At 44.8% G+C, this 19,668-nt stretch overlaps 1 protein-coding gene across 1 annotated transcript in view; it reads left to right on the forward strand.

The window, feature by feature from the left end:
• Positions 1 to 19,668, forward strand: part of CSAD (cysteine sulfinic acid decarboxylase) — a 95,766-nt gene that overhangs the window by 24,840 nt on the left and 51,258 nt on the right. Inside the window, 5 exon segments of the mRNA XM_040340639.1 lie at positions 7,193 to 7,326; positions 9,285 to 9,411; positions 9,496 to 9,586; positions 13,268 to 13,374; positions 15,963 to 16,078. Of these exon segments, the coding sequence (XP_040196573.1) occupies positions 7,193 to 7,326; positions 9,285 to 9,411; positions 9,496 to 9,586; positions 13,268 to 13,374; positions 15,963 to 16,078 (575 nt within the window).

Below are 19,668 nucleotides of genomic sequence, written 5' to 3' on the forward strand. Positions count from 1 at the left end.
TGTCACTTTAATTATGAAACCAGGATTTGTTTGTTTAACCACTTCAGCCCCAGAAGCAGGGCTGTCTTAATGAGAGGGCACACCTGGGCACTGCCCAGGGGCCCCAGCTGCATGGAGGGCCCCTGTACTTTCCCCAAAGCAGCTAATCCTTGATCAACTATTAGAATTCTTCTATAGCCTATGGATGGAGCATTTGACCATAAATGTCTGTTTGTGGCGATCATGTGTTTTTAACTGCTTCGTCGAATCTTCATGTCTCTATAATATCGAATCTTTTCTCTCTATGTCGAATAATCTTGGAATAATAGAGTTGGGTTAGGCACATTTGACCGCAGGTTCAATAGACACAGATCGCTATTGTCACCGTCATGTCGAATCTTTCTCTATATCGAACTGTTGTCGCAACGAAACGGAAATAAAAAAATGTTTATGTCGGATCTTACATGTTCGTTATTATTTATTAAAACGAACACGAAAATCCCTGAAATTCAGACGAAAATATATTCAGACGAAAACAAATGCACATGTCTAGTAACCTGTCCTCTTTAGGCGCAATGAAAAGACAGTGTTCCAAATACAAGGCCTTGCAATTATCTTTACCGGCAGTTGGAGCTCATAGAAGCAAAGAATTCCTAAATGTTGCAAAGTGATCAGCAATCAATGCAGGGAACCTTGACCAGACTAGTGACAAATCCTCTGGGCAATGTGAGTCTGTGATGTCTGTATACAGTGTTCAAAGTGATGTGCTAAGGGCTGGTAACTAGATTTTTAGGCATGTGTCTGCTCACCAATCCTGATGACCACAGTGGTTAACCGCTAAACTATACAAGTCTGTCCTTCTTCTAGCAAGCAAGATGAGATGGCTGTTCAGTCTGCTGATTCAGTGGACTGTACAATACCTTTGCTGTCAGCGAAGCTGCTGGGTACCCCTGACATGGCGAGCAGAGTCTGTCTCACCTGGGCTGGAACTGCAGATGCTGTGGATAGCGTGGTAAGCTGCAATCTGCCCAAGAAAGTTGCGTAGCGGTGTCACTTGATGGATCCTGTCAAGCAAGAGAGTGTGGGCCTGGACGGCAGATCCCTTTTAAGCCTCTCCCATAATTCTACCCTGGAGAGAATGGCTTGCTGGCATGTGTAGTTTATAGATAATTCAACAGTTCAGTAATGGCTGCTCAAGAGACTATAGTTCCCACGTTGCTCTCCTCTAGGCTCAAAGATGTGATGCATGTAATCAGAGCCCAGCACTAGAGGGACACAGAGACAGTGTGAAGAAATGGAGGATAAGTCTGCAGTATCATATAGCTGTAGTCTGATCCCGGCTACATATGTTTAAAGTCACTATATATTCAACACCTGTCACTTTACTTAAAGAATACTTATCATTTTTGGAATTAGGATGCTAGACACTTTAGTTTTATTAAATAGAGTACCTTGAGAGGTGCACAAGCATCAGCCCCTTAAACACACATCTGTAGAGCAGCGCCACCTCCACTATTTTTCCAGATTTTTTCATAGGTAGGTAGGAGTCTCAGTGGAGGCAGCAGCTCCCATTATAGTATACACGTAACCATCTGAGCAGAACACCCCCAAACTTCTTTTCTTCCTTGTCTGTTCCGCAGAATTGAGAAAGTGGGTACTGTATTCCAGTGATACTGTCAGAGAAAGAAACACATTGTGAAGATTCATGTTCTACTTCCATTTGAACGCTAGATGGCAGCAAAGTTGACAGTGAAACACTCACGCACCACATGACTTCCTGGCTGTCTATAAAAGCTCAGGAAGTGCATACAGGAATTGCTTGCTTGTCTTCAGCTTCCTGTTTCCTGTAACTTGTTCCTGTGTTTGACTATCTGCTGTGACCCGTATTGCCTCTGACTCTGCTGATCTTCTCCTGGACCTGACCTTGGCGTGTACTACGGACTCCACTTGTCTCCTGTGTTTGACCCTCAGCCTGTGACCTGGACTTTGCCTCTTATCTCCTTGCCTTGACCTTTTTGCCTGTGACCTGGACTTGCCTTGTGTGTCCTCTACATTGTACCTCTGGCTGTGTTGGAACTACTTTACCTGCCTGTGCTTGACCCTCAGCCTGGTTTTGGACTCTGGTTAAGTTCCGCCAGCAAGCCACGCACCTGCCAGTTTGATACAGCTGGTTCAGAACGCGGTGACGTAAAACGAAGTTCAATGCTTCCAAGCATGCCTCGACTCGACTCCGAGCACGCGTGGACCTTTAACTGATGCTTTTGCATACTAACCATCGGTTTTGACCGATCGGTTAGGCGTCCATCGGTTCAATTTTAAAGCAAGTTCTAAATTTTTGGACCGAAGAATAACGGACCGATGGGGCCTACAAACCATCGGTTTGGACTGATGAAACGGACCTTCAGTCCGTTTGCATCAGTTTTGACTGACCGTGTGTACAAGGCCTAAGAATTCTTTTTGACCCTGATGCCTCGTACACACAATCGGTTTTCCCGACGGGAAAACTGCCATGTTTTCTTTTGGTCGGAAACAATGTCCGTTTGTATGCTCCATAGTAGTTTTCCTGACAGGAAAAATTAGAACTTGTTCTCTTTTTTCCCCAACGCGATTCTCTGCGTTTTTTTGCTTGGCAGTTTTCCTATGGGAAACACTGCAGTGGAGCATATACACAGCCGTTTTTCCCGACCAAAGCTGTCGTAGCAGTTTTCCTAAGCAGGAACAAAAATTATTTCTGGACAGCCGCACTCTGAAAAAATTGTAGCCTTTATTAAATGAAGGACAGCACTACAAATCACAGCAACATAAAATAAAACCAGACTGCCGACGCGTTTCACACTGAAGCTGAAGCTAAGCACTAGTTTCAGTGCGAAACGCATCAGTAGTCAGCATTGCCTGCACCTGAGTTGTCTGCAACGGAGGATATTCATCTGGGTTCCCACCTGGAGCGGCTACTCCCTTTTCCGTAGCATTTCCTGTTGGGAAAACCGGCTGTGTGTACACGGGAAAAGCAACCGAGCAGGTTCTCGGTTTTCCCCCTCGGTTTTCCCGGTGGACCTTTGACCACGGGAAAACCGATCGTGTGTATGAGGCATGTGTCCCCATTCTGAGACAACTAGGTTTATACTGCTGTAACACTACCCCCACATGAACCACTTGGTAGATTGGATTCTCTGTTCTTCTCTTTCAACTCCTTCAAGAATTTACTTTTTTGCTAAATGTGTCCTGTCTGAAAGATTTTTCCCTTCACTTCCTGTCCTGGAATTGCAACAGGAAACGAGAGAAAACATTTTCAAAGAAGGAAGAATTCCACTCTTAGGTGTCACCAAGGCATGTGTTCCTATTTGAAGATTTACCCTTGCCTCTTCTTCTTAAAAACCTAGTAGGGACACAGCAAGCATAGACACTGTCATGCACCTCTGCATAAAAGCCAATCAGCTTCCAGGTTTTATTGTCAAAGCTTAATTGAACAAGCTGAAGTTAGAAGATGATTGTCTACCATGCACAGCTGCACCAGATTCTGGGTGCTCCGATTTTAGTAAATTTCCCCCTCTGGAACATCGTCATATTAGGGCACAGACTACAGTATCTATGTCCATAGCTCCCAACTGTCCCTGATTTCAAGGGACTGTCCCTCATTTGGAACAATGTTCCTCTGTCCCTCATTCCTCCTCATTTGTCCCTCATTTTGGTCTGATCTACATAGTTGTATATAAAATGCACATTTTATCTATCAAAAAGTGTTTCCCAGTGCTAAACCTTTCATCCAGTGTCTTAATTGATGCATCTGTAAATTCCAAAAGCCGATATAAAGGAATAGAAGTGGTAAAAAAAAAAACACATGTGGGTTTAAGCAATCAATTTTTTGTACAATTCTCCTTTAAGGGGGCATGACAGGGGATGTGTCCCTCATTCCCATCTCAAAAAGTTGGGAGGTATGTCTATGTCAAACAGATCAAACTCTATCAAAGCCTTGAAGAAGAGAGAGCCCAAACCCCAAAAAATGCATTGGCCATCTTTTAACACACAAGACTACCTTTTTACACACATCACTCCTCGTCTACCTGCACAATCTTCACACACTTAAAGGTACCCAATCAAAGATCTGCAATATCTACTGTATTTGCAATTTTATTTTAACTGTCTTAATGTAATTAGTCATTGCCTATACTCTATACTGGTACAGTTTCTTTTGTATGCCTTTCACACACATTTAACCTGGCATTTTTGAACTTCAACTTCCGCCAACTTTTTGGAAAGACTTGGAAATATAAAATATTTCTGTCACAGACAGTAATTATATTCTGACAAATGTTCCATCACTTCTTCATTTTACTGATGAAAGTATTTTGTTGTATTCTGTTCAAAATTAGGAGGGTGAAGAATGATGTAGTAGGATGTTAGGATGATGACAAGTATAGAAATGGTGATACTTTAGGCCGCGAACACACGGTCGGACCAAACCGATGAAAACGGACTGAAGTTCAGTTTCATCGGTCCAAACCGACCGTGTGTACGGCCCATCGAACTTTTGTCCTTTAGACCAAAGTTTTAGAACTTGCTTTAAAATCGAACCGATGGACGGCTGACCGATAGGACAAAACCGATGGTTAGTACGCAAAAGCATTGGTTCAAAACCTGCGCATGCTCAGAATCAAGTCGACGCATGCTTGGAAGCACTGAACTTTGTTTTTTTCAGCACGTCGTTTGTTTTATGTCACCGCGTTCTGACCCGATCGGTTTTGAATACGATGGTGTGTACGCACATCAGACCATCTGTCTGCTTCAGCGGTGAACCAATGAAAACGGTCCGTCAGACCATTCTCATCGGATGGACCGACCGTGTGTACACGGCCTTACAGTTTTTATACTTAAATTCAAATTTGTGTAGCTGAAAACAGAGTTTTTTGTCTATGGACATCCAGTGGTTAAATAATTGAAGGGTAGAACCCAAGCCAAACACCTGAATGTATAGTTAAACAATGGACACATGAGGGGTTATTTACGAAAGGCAAATCCACTTTGCACTACAAGTGCAAAGTGCACTTGAAAATGCACTGAACGTGCACTTGGAACTGCAGTTGCTGTAGATCAGAGGGGGAACATGCAAGGAAAATAAAAAACAGCATTTTAGCTTGCACGTGATTGGATGATAAAATCAGCAGAGCTTCCCCTCATTTCAGATCTACCCCTCAGATTTACAGCGACTGCTCTTCCAAGTGCACTTTCAGTGCAATTTCAAGTGCACTTTGCACTTGTAGTGGAAAGTGGGTTTGCCTTTCATAAATAACCCCCATGATCTGTTTAACCTGTCAAAAAACTAGTAATAAGAGTTCTGATTCAGGCTGGGTTCACACTATTGCGAATTTGGCTCTATAGAGCCAGTTCAGAAATCTCCGTAACGACACAGGTGCGAGTTCTGTGTGTCTTTCATTTTAGGTCCAAATTCAGCCAAAAAATTGGGCTGAAATCGAACCTGAAGCGATAAATGGAGACGCACAGGACCCCTGCTGTGAGCCGCTGCGGTGTGAACCCAGCCTCAGTCTTTACCTTGGCCTACTGGTTCTAAGGTGCCTTACTAATTCTATGTACAAGGACATCCAGAGTAGACCTATATATATACAGCCCTCAAAATTTCCACTCGCCTGCTCGCATTTTGCGAGTGGATTTTGAGGGCTGGCGAGTGTGGGCTGCCTGGGAGTGGGGGGGGGTGGCGAGCGCCGCTGGCAGCCTAGGTTTATTGGGAGTGATCTTAGGGGAAAAGAGAGGAGAGTCGCCGCCACCACCACGCCTGGTTGTTTACAGCACGGGGAACATAACGGCTTTCAATTCAATAGCTGTGTTCCCCGCTGGGCGCCGTCATATACAGGCCCTCCCCCTTGTCCGGCCACTTTGATAGACAGATCAACCATTACAGGATTGGACGGGTGATCTGTCTATCAAAATTTCCCAGACAAGGGGGAGGGGCTGTATATGACAGCTCGCGGCGAGGAACACAGCTACTGAAATGAAAGCTGTTATGTTCCCCATGCTTTGAACAACCAGGCGGCGCCGGCGGCTCTCCTCTCTTACCCAGCACAGGTAGGCTGCACTGGGGACACGGGCTTCATTGGTAGACACGGGCACAGATAAAGTTATTAATATTTATTTTTATAACTTAATTCTGCATAAAACATTTAAGTGTCATTTCATGAGATAATTTATGAGGGTGTGTCTAGGGGCGGGATTTGGGGCCGGACATGGTAGAAGTCGGGCGGGGCAATTGGTGGCGAGTAACCCTTGAGACCTGACTAGTAGCTGAAGATTTGAAATTTTGAGCCATGTGTATATATATATATATATATATATATATATATATATATATATATATATATACCGTATTTTCCGGCGTATAAGACGACTTTTTGGATGCAAAAAGATGCATCCAAAGTCGGGGGTCGTCTTATACGCCGGAGATAGTCTCCGTCTGCTGCGAGCGTCCATGATTTAAAAGCCACTCCTTCTCCTCAGAGTGTCTGTGATAGGCGGAACACAAATCTTCCCAGCAGCGCCTCTGTTCTGTGTTCCTCCTATCACAGATGCCTTCTCATCCTCGGACGAGAGGACGTCCGTGATAGGCGGAACACAGAACAGAGGCGCTGCTGGGAAAATTTGTGTTCCGCCTATCACAGGACAGTCTGAGGAGAAGGCGCAGTTTTCAAATCATGGACGCTCGCAGCAGACGGAGACTGTCACCGGCCTGGAAGTCAGAATCAGCAAAACGAGAGTGATGGCACTGTTGGCACAGTGGGGGCAAGTGATGGCACAGTGGGGGCATGTAATGTAATGGCACAGTGAGGCATGTAATGTAATGTAATGGCAAAGTGAGATTTGAAAAAAGCCTGTTTCTGTCAGCGGTTCTGGCTACCCCTCAGCTTCCAGAAAGACTAGTAGGAAGGGGGTAGTCTTATATGGCGAGTATATCCCAAAACCAAAATTTTTCCTGGAAAATTAGGGGGTCGTCTTATACGCCGGCAAATACGGTATATATATATATATATATATATATATTTTATGTATATTTTTTTCACTCCAGAGCGAATGCACAGTTCCTGCATTCCCATTTTCCTTTTTCTCCTTTTTTTTTTTTGGTTGGGAGAACTGTGTATCTTTCCTGGGCTGAGGGGACAATCCCTTAATATATGTAGTGTTTATACTGTATGTCTTACAATTACAGGTTTTCCTGTAAGGACTTTGATGGCGGGAGAATATTCACATAAACAAGATAACCCTGCAGATGAATTTCTGAAAGAGGCCTTTAAAATAATAATTGAGGAAGGAGTGCAAAATTCCACTAATAGGGATTATAAGGTGAGCACAGTAGTTAAAGTGAACCTGCCACTACCTAAAAAACAATACTGTACACATCCACATCTTCAGCTCAACAGCACAAAATGTGTCCAACATGTCATAAATCTGTCAGATCCTATTCCGCTAAGCACACCCCTTTGCTTCTCCTGTGTCATGGCGGCACTTCACTTAAAGGATATGTGAACCATTTCTTTAAAAAACTCATTAATCAATGTGAATTGGTAATACAAGCCAACATGTTTTAGTAAAACTAAAGTGCTATTGTAAATCCATTTTTTTCATTGGTCAAATGACCGCGACTCAGCAGAGCTTCATGGGCTCTAAAAGGTGGGGGAAGAGACTCCTTGTGACAATTACAAACTTTTACTGATCAACAGCAGTGACGGCTGGTGTTTTTTGGGGGGGGGGTGGCAAACAACCACCCCACTGTGGGCGCGCGGGTGGTCAGTCATCGAGCCCTTTACTTACCCCATCTGGGTTGCGGGTGGGCAGCTCTCCTACGGGTGGCAGGTAGTGGACCACGGCTTCCATCGCGTCTCCTCCTCCACTGCATCACGGAGGCTTCCGCCGTCCGTCTCCTCCCTCCTCCTCCTAGGCATCCAATAGGATCACCTGTACTTTCAGCCAATTGGGTGATGGGTCTCAGGACCCGCTTCCTGATTTGCTGAGGGGAGGATCAGTGTGACAATAGTGAATATTCATTTCCTTTTGGCACACAACTGAGCGGGCTTAAAGCACGGTGCTCTGCTCCCCAAGCCCACCCTTTTTTGAAGTCTATGGCTCTAAGCACGTGCTTAACCCCCCACCGTTGGAATCCATGCATCCGGTGCCCTGCACGTAGATTAGGTGGCCGGACGCAGGGATAGGGGGGCGGCTAGGGTTGCCACCTCATCCCTTTAAACCGGAACACATATGAATTTCGCAAGTTCTGAGGCTAATTTAATGCTAACCTTAATCAGTCTCAGAACCTGTAGAATTAATATGTGTTCGGTTTTAAAGGCATAAGGTGGCAACCCTAGGGGCGGCACCCGTGCACCCATAATGAACAGGCCACCGCTGAGCAGGTATTTACCAGCTAGCCAAGAAATAAAAATACAACAGGCTACATTTATCAAAAAGAGCGTGTAAACACAGACACATATCTGAAATGCCATATTTTAGGGTCACATACACTTTAAAGAGGAGGTCCGGGGGAAAAAAAAATATTAAAAGCCAGCAGCTACACATACTGAAGCTGCTGACTTTTAATAAATGGATACTTACCTGTCCTGCTGTCCCTCAATGTCGGCAGTAGGGTTCCCGGCGCGAACCCGAAAGGCTACACTGCCACCGCCATTGCAGGTAATGGAACCCGGCAGTGGAGCCCCATGGTGACGTCACTGCCGCATCACGGCCACGGCCGAACTCCCGGAAGTGGGAAAGGGTACCTGTCAAAGACAGGTATCCTGTCCCCCCTCCCCCCGCAAGGTGCTAATTGTGGCACCGGAGGGGGGAGGAATCCGTTGAGTGGAAGTTCCACTTTAGGGTGGAGCGCCGCTTTAAGGCTCAGAGTAAAATTCCATGAACTGTTTTTTCTCCCCCACAACAATGAGGATCAACACCCCAAACATGATTGTATTTTCATCAGGGCTAACAGATATATCAGGGGCAGCACCAAGCACCTCTGGACATTTTTTGCTATTACAACAATTTAGCTTTAGGGGTATGGGGGGGTGGAAGGAATATTGAGAGTCAAAAGACTTACTACAGCTTAAGAAATAGAAAACCAAATCTTTCTAGTTGGTCTGAACAAAGTACCTCCAATAGCACAATATAGTTATCGTTTTTATGTAAAGGGCGGAGCTTGTACAGAAGGGTCTCATGATTCAGGTGTGCACAGAGCAGCATTTGTTTGTTGTGTGGCATTATATCACTCTAATCTCAATTTACCACTGTGGTACATTTTCTATGAACTCTAGGTATGTGAATGGATGGAGCCAGAGGCGTTACAGAAAGTTTTGGATTTAAACCTGAGGAGTAATGGAGAATCGAAGGAAGTGTTGCTAGGATACTGCAGAGACATCATTAAACTGAGCGTTAAAACAGGTCCTCCATTAATCTGTGTTTTAAGGTTCTGCAATGTCAACAAATTAGGATATAAATTTATAATATATACATTTATTATTTCAGCACACCCCCGCTTCTTCAACCAACTTTTTTCCGGATTAGATCGCTATGCCTTGACCGGTAGAATCATAACTGAGACTCTGAACACAAGCCAGTAAGTTCAACCGCTACTTTTTGTTTTTACCAAAAATAAGAGATATACTGTATATATTTAGTATACTCTAGTGATCCCATTACAATATATGCTGTATAACTAAAGTGAATGTGTACTGAATTTTAAAAAATTGGCCCGCAATCGTGACACGAAGTGGCAGAATGGGGAAATGCCTGTGTAAACAAGGCATTTCCCTGTTCTGCCTAGCAGCATGACAGGGATCTACTGCTCCCAGTGATCGGGAGTAGTGATCTCTGTCATGTTCTAGTGAGCATATCCCCCCTACAGTTAGAACACACTGAGGGGACACATTTAACCCCTTGATCGCCTCCTAGTGTTTAACCCCTTCCCTGTCAGTGACATTCACACAGTAATCAGTGCATTTTTATAGGACGGATTGCTGTATAAGTGTTAATGGTCTCAAAATAGTGTCAAAAGTGTCTGATCTGTCCGCTTCAATGTCGCACACAAGATAAAAATTGCAGATCGCCACCATTACTAATAAAAAAATAAAAGTTTAAAATGCCATAACTTTATCCCCTATTTTGTAGACGTTATAACTTTTGTGAAAACCAAACAATTGCTTATTGCAATGTATTTATTTTTTTACCAAAAATATGTACAATACAGACCAAAAGTTTGGACACACCTTCTCATTCAAAGAGTTTTCTTTATTTTCATGACTATGAAAATTGTAGATTCACACTGAAGGCATCAAAACTAAAAATAAAAATAAATAAAATATATTTCATATTCTAGGTTCTTCAAAGTAGCCACCTTTTGCTTTGATTACTGCTTGGCACACTCTTGGCATTCTCTTGATGAGCTTCAAGAGGTAGTCACCTGGCGCAGCACCCCATCACTCTCCTTCTTGGTCAAATAGCCCTTACACAGCCTGGAGGTGTGTTTGGGGTCATTGTCCTGTTGAAAAATAAATGATGGTCCAACTAAACGCAAACCGGATGGAATAGCACGCCGCTGCAAGATGCTGTGGTAGCCATGCTGGTTCAGTATGCCTTCAATTTTGATTAAATCCCCAACAGTGTCACCAGCAAAGCACCCCCACACCATCACACCTCCTCCTCCATGCTTCACGGTGGGAACCAGGCATGTAGAGTCCATCCGTTCACCTTTTCTGCGTCGCACAAAGACACGGGGGTTGGAACCAAAGATCTCAAGTTTGGACTCATCAGACCAAAGCACAGATTTCCACTGGTCTAATGTCCATTCCTTGTGTTCTTTAGCCCAAACAAGTCTCTTCTGCTTGTTGCCTTTCTTTAGCAGTGGTTTCCTAGCAGATATTCTACCATGAAGGCCTGATTCACACAGTCTCCTCTTAACAGTTCTAGAGATGTGTCTGCTGCAAAAGGTGGCTACTTTGAAGAACCTAGAATATGAAATATATTTTCAGTTGTTTCACACTTTTTTGTTATGTATAATTCCACATGTGTTAATTCATAGTTTTGATGCCTTCAGTGTGAATCTACAATTTTCATAGTCATGAAAAGAAAGAAAACTCTTTGATTGAGAAGGTGTGTCCAAACTTTTGGTCTGTACTGTAGATTGTCACTCTTTGTTTGTTTATAGCGCAAAAAAATAAAAACCGCAGAGATGATCAAATACCACCAAAAGAAAGCTCTATTTGTGGGGAAAAAAAGGACGTCAATATTGTTTAGGTGCAACGTCACATGACCTCGCAATTGTCAGATAAAGAAACACAGTGCCGTATAGCAAAAAATGCTCTGGTCAGGAAGCGAGTAACTTCTTCCGGGGCTGAATCAGGAAATATTTATCTTACACATAGGTGTGCGGAGCCTATGGCATTAGGGTGTGCACCCCAAAGCTCAAACACACAGTATCAATCTCTCACTATGTTTAATCAGACAGGAAAGGGGTCAGTAAATTACATATTTACCGGCCCCTTCTACCATTCATCCTAAAACATCCCGCAGCCTCAGCCGCTGGGAGAGATTTGTCAGCGGTCCTGGAATTATTCATTGCCAGGGTGGAAGCGGTGTGTGGGCACAAAGGGGGTAAAAAACGCCCCCTCCCCCCACCATCTCCTGGGGATAGCTCTGACTCTGACTTGGGCCCGGTTGTGGCCCAGGGCCCTGATTCTGAGGCATCAGAGGATGCGGACCAGTACCTTTCGGACAGTGGGGAGGACTCCAGGTCCGGGTCAGCGCAAGACAAGGCACTCTTATCACCGCGGGATCACCCGTCCACGTCACGGGTGGCTACGCCCATGGTTATTTAAGAGCTGCCAGATGGCTCGCGCATAATTCAAGTGGGCGCCTCCTATGGAGGCGGTATCGTTCGTATCGGCAGGTCGGACTCGTAGAAGGATTGCGGGACTGAAATTTTTTTTTTTATTAATGGGCTTGTCCCAAGCTGTGTGTGTTTTTTTTTTTCTTTTTTTGTCACTTTTTTGGGTAGATCCCACCCCCCTTACCAATTCACATGGGGGGGGCGGGATCTGGAGGTCCCCTTTGTTAAAGGGGGCTTCCAGATTCCGATAAGCCCCCCGCCCGCAGACCCCCACAACCACCAGGCAAGGGTTGTGGGGATGAGGCCCTTGTCCCCATCAAAATGGGGACATCCTCCCCATGTTGAGGACATGTGGCATGGTACAGTTCAGGAGGGGGGGCGCTCTCTCGTCCCCCCTCTTTTCCTGCGGCCTGCCAGGTTGCGTGCTCGGATAAGGGACTGGTATGAATTTTTGGGGGGAACCCCACGCCATTTTTTTTTGGTGCAGGGTTCCCCTTAAAATCCATACCAGACCTGAAGGGTCTGGTATGGATTTTGAGGGGGCCCTACGCCATTTTTTTTATTTGGCGCAGGGTTCCCCTTAATATCCTTACCAGACCTGAAGGGCCTGGTAATGGACTGGGGGGGGGGGACCCATGCCGTTTTTTCATTAACTTTGATCTGTATTGCCGGGACCCGACAATTCATTATAGCCACAAGTAGTTTAAAATTACTTTTTTTCTTTAGAAATTTCATTTTGTGCAGGGACTGTTAAAAACACGGGAAACATCCGCTACTTTACAGGAATACTATAGACACCCCCCAGGTATGAAATTTAAAGGAATATTTCACTTTTATTGTTTCACTTTAAGCATTTTTAAAACCACTGCTCCCAAAAAAACTGACGTTTTTAAAACTCTTTTTTGCATTGATACATGTCCCCTGGGGCAGGACCCGGGTCCCCAAACACTTTTTATGACAATAACTTGCATATTAACCTTTAAAATTAGCACTTTTGATTTCTCCTATAGACTTTTTAAGGGTGTTCCGCGGCTTTCGAATTTGCCGCAAACACCCCAAATTGTTTGCTATTCAGCGAACGGGCAAACAGCCAATGTTCAAGTCGAACTCATGTTCGACCCAAACATAAAGCTTATTCCTACTGATCAGAATTGGGATAAGGTAAGACCTTGCCTATGAAGGAAGTCTGGCATCTTCGATACCTTTTAAGAAAGTTTCATATATGATAGGGGGTTTGGGAAGTAGAGCAAAAGGCAAGATCAGAAGAAGAGGGGGGGGGGTTGATTGTGACTCTTAAGCTTATTTAATAAAAGTGTGCAATAAGGAATGGTGTCTGTTAACCAATAGCAGCCCATGAACATTCATCTTTTTGTCAGCCTGTGCCCATTACAGTCAGGTCCATATATTCTGCAGATACACCTATGAAGTTGCTCCAGTGTTTGTTCTGATGGAAGATGAAGTGCTTAGAACAATGAGAAGTTTCCTTGGTTGGAATACAGGAGATGGCATATTTTGCCCAGGTAATGTAATCAACACGTGTACACCATCATTATGATTCAATCCTGTGTCCTGCTCAATGTTGTTTCTGAGCTCTTAGGCCAGCCATAAACAAGGAATAGAGTTCTAGGCATTTCTAATTTAATTCATTCTGGTGATCACTTTTTTGTTACATTTTTATGTCTTTAGTTTACATAGAAAGACCATATCATTGAAAGAAAGTCTATGTATATATGATACATGGTATATACACATACACTATATTACCAAAAGTATTGGGAATCCTGTCTTTACACGGACATGAACTTTAATGGCATTCCAGTCTTCGTTCATAACAACTTTAACTCTTCTGGGAAGGCTGTCCACAAGGTTTAGGAGTGTGTGTATGTGAATGTTTGACCATTCTTCCAGAAGTACATTTGTGAGGTCAGGCACTGAAGTGGATGAGAAGGCCTGGCTTGCAGTCTCCTCACTAATTTATCCAGGTGGAGGTCAGGACTCTGTGCAGGCCAGTCAAGTTCCTCCACCCCAAGCTCGCTCATCCATGTTTTTATGGACCTTGCTTTGTGCACTGGACCGCATTCAGGGCTTTTTTTCAGCAGGAACGCAAGGGAACACAGTTTCGCACCTCCAACACTGTATGTAATGGCAAGGGGTGCGCTGGAAAGTCTATTGATGCTGGCTGCAAGGGGGTCAATTGTCATTGGAGGTGATATATTTATCAAGATGGTCTATTGTTGCTAGTGGAGGGATCTATTGTTGCTAAAGGTGGGGCTTATGTTGCTGGGGAGGGGGGGCAATTGTTACTGGGAGGAATCTACTGTTGGGATGGGGGTTCATTGTTGCTGGCTGCTGGAGGGTCTATTGATGCTGAGTGGATATTTTGTTGCGGGTGGTCCATTGTTGTTGGGGGGGGGTCTATTGTTGCTAGCTGCAGGGGATCTAGTTTACTTATTTTATTGTCATTATTAACTAATTATATATAAAATACTATAACCACAAAATTATACTTGGTAGTTGGTACTGTATTCTCTAAAAGGGCGGTACTGGGAGTTGGGTAGGGGATGGAACCAAGCAACGGTGCTCGGAGGTGGATATGGGCAGAGACAAGGGGTGAGTCAAAAAGCGGCAGTCCCAGCACCTATTCTCTGAACGAAAAAGCCCTGTGTGCAGTCATGTTGGAACAGGAAGGGGCCATCCCCAAACTGTTCCCACAAAGTTGAGAGCCTGAAATCTGGAAACTAAGGGGCCAAGCTCAACCCCTGAAAAATTACCCCACACCATAATCCCCCCTCCACAAAATGACGTGGACCAGTGCACAAAGCAAGGTTCATAAGCCTAGGTTCACACTGAGGGCAGGTTTGAAATCATGCGAGTTCAGTCTGACTTCGAGGTTGATTTGACAGACATTTGTGCAGGTTCATGCACAGATGTCTATTGAAATTGCCCCTGAAGTCGCCAAAAGTAGTGTAGAAACTTCTTTTGGGAATCGGTGCAGCGCCAAAAAGTCAGTGACGCACCGATTCGGACAGGCTACGATTTGCCATGCAATTTGACATGTCAAATTTGTTCAGTGTGAACGAGAGCTAAAGACATGGATGAACAAGTTTGAATTAGAAGACAGAGCCAGGCCTGGAGCTGCGGTGGCTCAACGCGATTGGCACTGCGCTGACAAGCCACTCACCTCTGCAGCTAGAGGTTCGGATCCCGGTCTCAGCTACATGTGAATTGAGTTTGGTGGTCTCAGCCCGACTCCCGGTGGGTGTGCTATGCGAGGTAAGCCTGCGCTTAGTACGCCCACCCCCCTCCCACAAAAACCACAACACTTACACGCACTTGAAATTGGGTTAACATGCACGCACTTTGACCACGCGGTCTCTAAAAAAGAGAGGCGAAGGACTAACGGGGCTGGTTGAGCGTGCTAATCCTCTCACTCCCTTATAGGGAGTCCCTCTGCCCCGTTGGGCTTCAAAAGCGGAGCAGGTAGGGCGGGCTGTGTGGGAGGACCCCCTCACACACCCACCATTGCCACCCGGGGCATGGAGAAAGGTGGCAGATTGCCTCTGGAGGAGGCCTGCCTACTCCCAACTCCTGCAGTCCGGCTCCTCTCTCGAGTACACGCACAAAATACACTTAAAAAAAAAAAAAAAACAGAGCCAGGCCTTCTTGTCCACATCAGTGACTGACCTGACAAATGCGCTTCTGTAAGAATTGTCTAACATTCCCACAGACACCTTTCTAAACCTTGTGGACAGCCTTCCCAGAAGAGTTAAAGCCGTTATAGCTGCAAAGGGTGGGTCAACTCAATATTGAACCCTACGGACTAAGACTGGGATGCCATTTAAGTTCATGAGTGTGTAAAGGCATGCGTCCCAATGAAGTTTAAAAATGTAACTAGTCTACTTTAATATCCTGCATACTGCTCTCCTGCACATACAGCACTTCTTTAGCATTGCTGCTAGTATCACCCATATTGCCTTTTCTGGAGCAGGCACACATTGCTGGAATATAAATAAATGTACCTGCATGTATGGAAGGTGGCTTGGAGTGGAATACCTTGTCTGGCCCTTGTTTCATCCCTGCTTTTAGGACTTCTAATCTTTTATTGCAGGGGGCTCCATGTCCAATATGTATGCTATAAACGTTGCTCGATTTCAGCGTTTTCCGCACTGCAAAGAGAAAGGCCTGCATTCCCTTCCCAGACTGGTACTGTTTACTTCACAAGAGGTGAGATAAAGGCAAACCTATTATTATTGTTACTATTATTAATGAATTATAAATGTCTGACACATTTATTTCTGTACAAATATACAGACAAGAAACAGAAGTGTAGTAATAAAGTTTTAATATCTATCACATACTGTACCAGGGTATACATTGCAGGAATTTTATTTCATAAGAGGTTATTTCCTCTCTGGGTCCCTACTATTTTGTTAGTTTTATTTTCTAAAAAAATAAAACATTTAAATTCTCCTCTCAGTCTCTGCATGGTTCTCATTCCAGTGGGACATAATGGGCCGGATTCAGAAAGAGATACGACGGAGTTCGGCCAGTCGTATCTATGCGACTGATTCAGAGAATCAGTTACGCATAGATATCCCTAAGATCCGGCAGGTGTAAGTGTCTTACACCGTCGGATCTTAGACTGCAATTTCAGGCTGGCCTCTAGGTGGCGCTTCCGTATGTTTTACGCAAGGAATATGAAAATTTGGATTTACGCCGATTCAGAAACGAACGACTGCCTGGCGCTTTTTTTTTACGTCGTTTGCGTTCGGCTTTTTCCGGCGTATAGTTACCCCTGCTATATGAGGGATAGCTAATGTTAAGTATGGCCGTCGTTCCCGCGCCGAGTTTTGAAATTCTACGTTGTTTGCGTAAGTCGTTCGCGAATACGGCTGGACGTAATTTACATCCACGTCAAAAGCAATGACGTCCTTGCGACGTCATTTAGAGCAATGCACACTGAAATATTTTACGGACGGCGCATGCGCCGTTCAAATAAAACGTAAAAAAAGGCGGGGTCAACACAAATTTAAAAAAAACACGCCCCCTACATCCCCATTTGAATTACGCGGACTTACGCCGCAACACATACGTTACGCCGCCGTAACTAAGGGCGCAAGTTCTTTCTGAATAAAGAACTCGCGCCCAAAGTTAGAGCGGCGTATCGGAGATACGTTACGCCGGCCGGACAGATACGCCATTGTATCTGAATCCAGCCCATGGTGTTGTTTAGTAGTTTTCAGGCCCCGAATCACAGGCTTGATAATTAATAAAAGTAGATATTTACTATATTTGTATGTGATAGATATTAAACCTTTATTGTTGGACTAAATATTGACCTATGGTTTATAGTTTCACGACACCTGAGGAAGGGGGCTTATGGTGTCCACAAAACACATTGTGACAAATTGTGGATCTCCCACTTACAAAGGTTCCTCTGAACATTTCCAGCATTGAATTCATGCAACCAAGGAAGTCAAATACTAATACGTCGGGTGGGAGAGACAACAATATACTGTGATTTTTTTTTTTAAATGCCTTTGTCATATATTTTTTATTCTTTTATGGCTTTAATAGAAATAAAAAATTAATTATTTTAGTTGTGTATAAACTGTGCATGAGTGGGCACCTCAAAAATCCAATTTTATGGTAAAGTTGTTTGGATATTGATTATGAAGTAGGGTGACCAGACATTCCCGGTTTCCGGGGACAATCCCCGGATTGAGGACACTGTCCCCGGACAAAGTCTTTCCCCGGTTTTGTCCCCGGATTGGATTTGAACAGGGGCTGGGGCAATTTCAAAGACAGTCAGTGCAGAATTAAAAAAAAATCTGAATTACACACCCCTGCTTTAGCTTGGGGGGAGGTGTCTATTTTTCATTATCTGTGTCCCTTTCTGATGATCATGTGCTGGTTGGAGCGGAGGGAATATTTCTCCAGTTTTGGGCGCATGCCCATTCAGCTTCGCTTGCATGTTCTTCTGCCTTGGCTCAAGTCCTGGCCAGCCAGCTGCCTGTCTCCTTGCCTTCTCCGCTCCCTCCGCTTCCTCCTTGATCTTCCTCTGCTCCCCACCCAGTAGTAGCCAGGGCCTGGAGAGTAAGACTTGACAGGCTGCTTGGCGAGCGGCGACGGGCAGAGAGTCGCTGAATGCCGCCATTACTAGTAAAAAAAGAATAATACCATATGTCCCCGGATTTAATTTAAAAATCTGGTCACCTTATTATGGAGGGATGATGGTGCCTTTTCACTCAAACTGTTTTTACTAAGATTGTAAAGTAAGGTACAGTATACAGGAAAAAAAAGGGAAAGGGGTACCTTCACAAGTAAAACATAATGCTGGCCATACATGGATCGATATTTGTCCGGTTCAGCAGGAACAAGCAGAATTTTGATCTGTGTATGAGCAGGGAGGTTGTACAGAAGTCGATCTACTGCATGGGTCACTTCCCCAGTAGCCCAGAAACCATAGAGGAACCATGTCTTCACTTCCTCTCCCTCTGCAATGCTGCTTGAGCGCCACCTGCGGTTGAGAAAATAGACTGCACCTGCCTACACTGGGAAACCACCAGTGATCAGTCAAGCTTATGTTAAAGGGGTGTTCCAGTCATTTTTTATGTTTATTAAAAGTCAGCAGCTACAAAAACTGTAGCTGCTGGCTTTCAATAAACATACACTCACCTGCTCCACGTTCCAGCGACGCGCTGACCGGCGTTCCGCTCCTCTCCCCCCCTCTCCGGCCGGCATCTACATTCCAAGTGTGGGCACCCAGCCGCGACAGCTTTCAGCTTCACGGCCGGGCACCCACTGCGCATGCGCGAGCGTCACTGCACATGCGCGAGCAGCGCTGCGCCATCCAATTGGACAGGCGAACGCCTGGGACCTGTCACGTGTCCCAGGCGATCGCCTACAGGGAGGGGCTGCAGAAAGGCGATTAGGCTATTCGCCTTAGCAGCCCCTTGGCGGAAGGAGGAAGTGGGACAGGAAGTCCCACTCCTCCTGAAGCCCCCACTCCCCCCCCCAAAAAAAATGACATGCCAAATGTGGCATGTAAGGGGGCGAGGAGTGGATTAAGCGGAAGTTCCACTTTTGGGTGGAACTCCGCTTTAACTATTAAAGGGGTTGTAAAGGTACAATTTTTTTTTTTTTTCTAAATAGCTTCCTTTGCCTTAGTGCAGTCCTCCTTCACTTACCTCATCCTTCCATTTTGCTTTTAAATGTCCTTATTTCTTCTGAGAAATCCTCACTTCCTGTTCTTCTGTCTGTAACTCCACACAGTAATGCAAGACTTTCTCCCTGGTGTGGAGTGTCGTGCTGGCCCCCTCCCTTGGACTACAGGAGAGTCAGGACGCTCTCTATGTTGCAGCTAGAGAAAGGAGCTGTGTGTTAGTGGGTGTCCTGACTCACCTGTAGTCCAAGGGAGGGGGCGAGCACGACACTCCACACCAGGGAGAAAGCCTTGCATTACTGTGTGGAGTTACAGGCAGAAGAACAGGAAGTGGGGATTTTTCAGAAGAAATAAGGACATTTAAAAGCAAAATGGAAGGATGAGGTAAGTGAAGGAGGACTGCACTAAGGTAAAGGAAGCTATTTAGGGGGGGAAAAATTGTACCTTTACAACCCCTTTAAGTCATCCTATCAGATCTGGAGTCCAGTGCACATTTCCATGCCTGTCCTTTTAATAAACTTCAAGCCCATTAATAGAAGCCTAGGCATAAATCTATTGATGAACAGTCAAGTGACAGTCGAGTACAAAAAAAAAGCTGCGCTAATATTGAATGAGTAAATAAACGTGATCTAGTCAGCAAATAAACGTA

Source organism: Rana temporaria, chromosome 2 (assembly GCF_905171775.1).
Source record: "Rana temporaria chromosome 2, aRanTem1.1, whole genome shotgun sequence".
Taxonomy (NCBI): domain Eukaryota; kingdom Metazoa; phylum Chordata; class Amphibia; order Anura; family Ranidae; genus Rana; species Rana temporaria.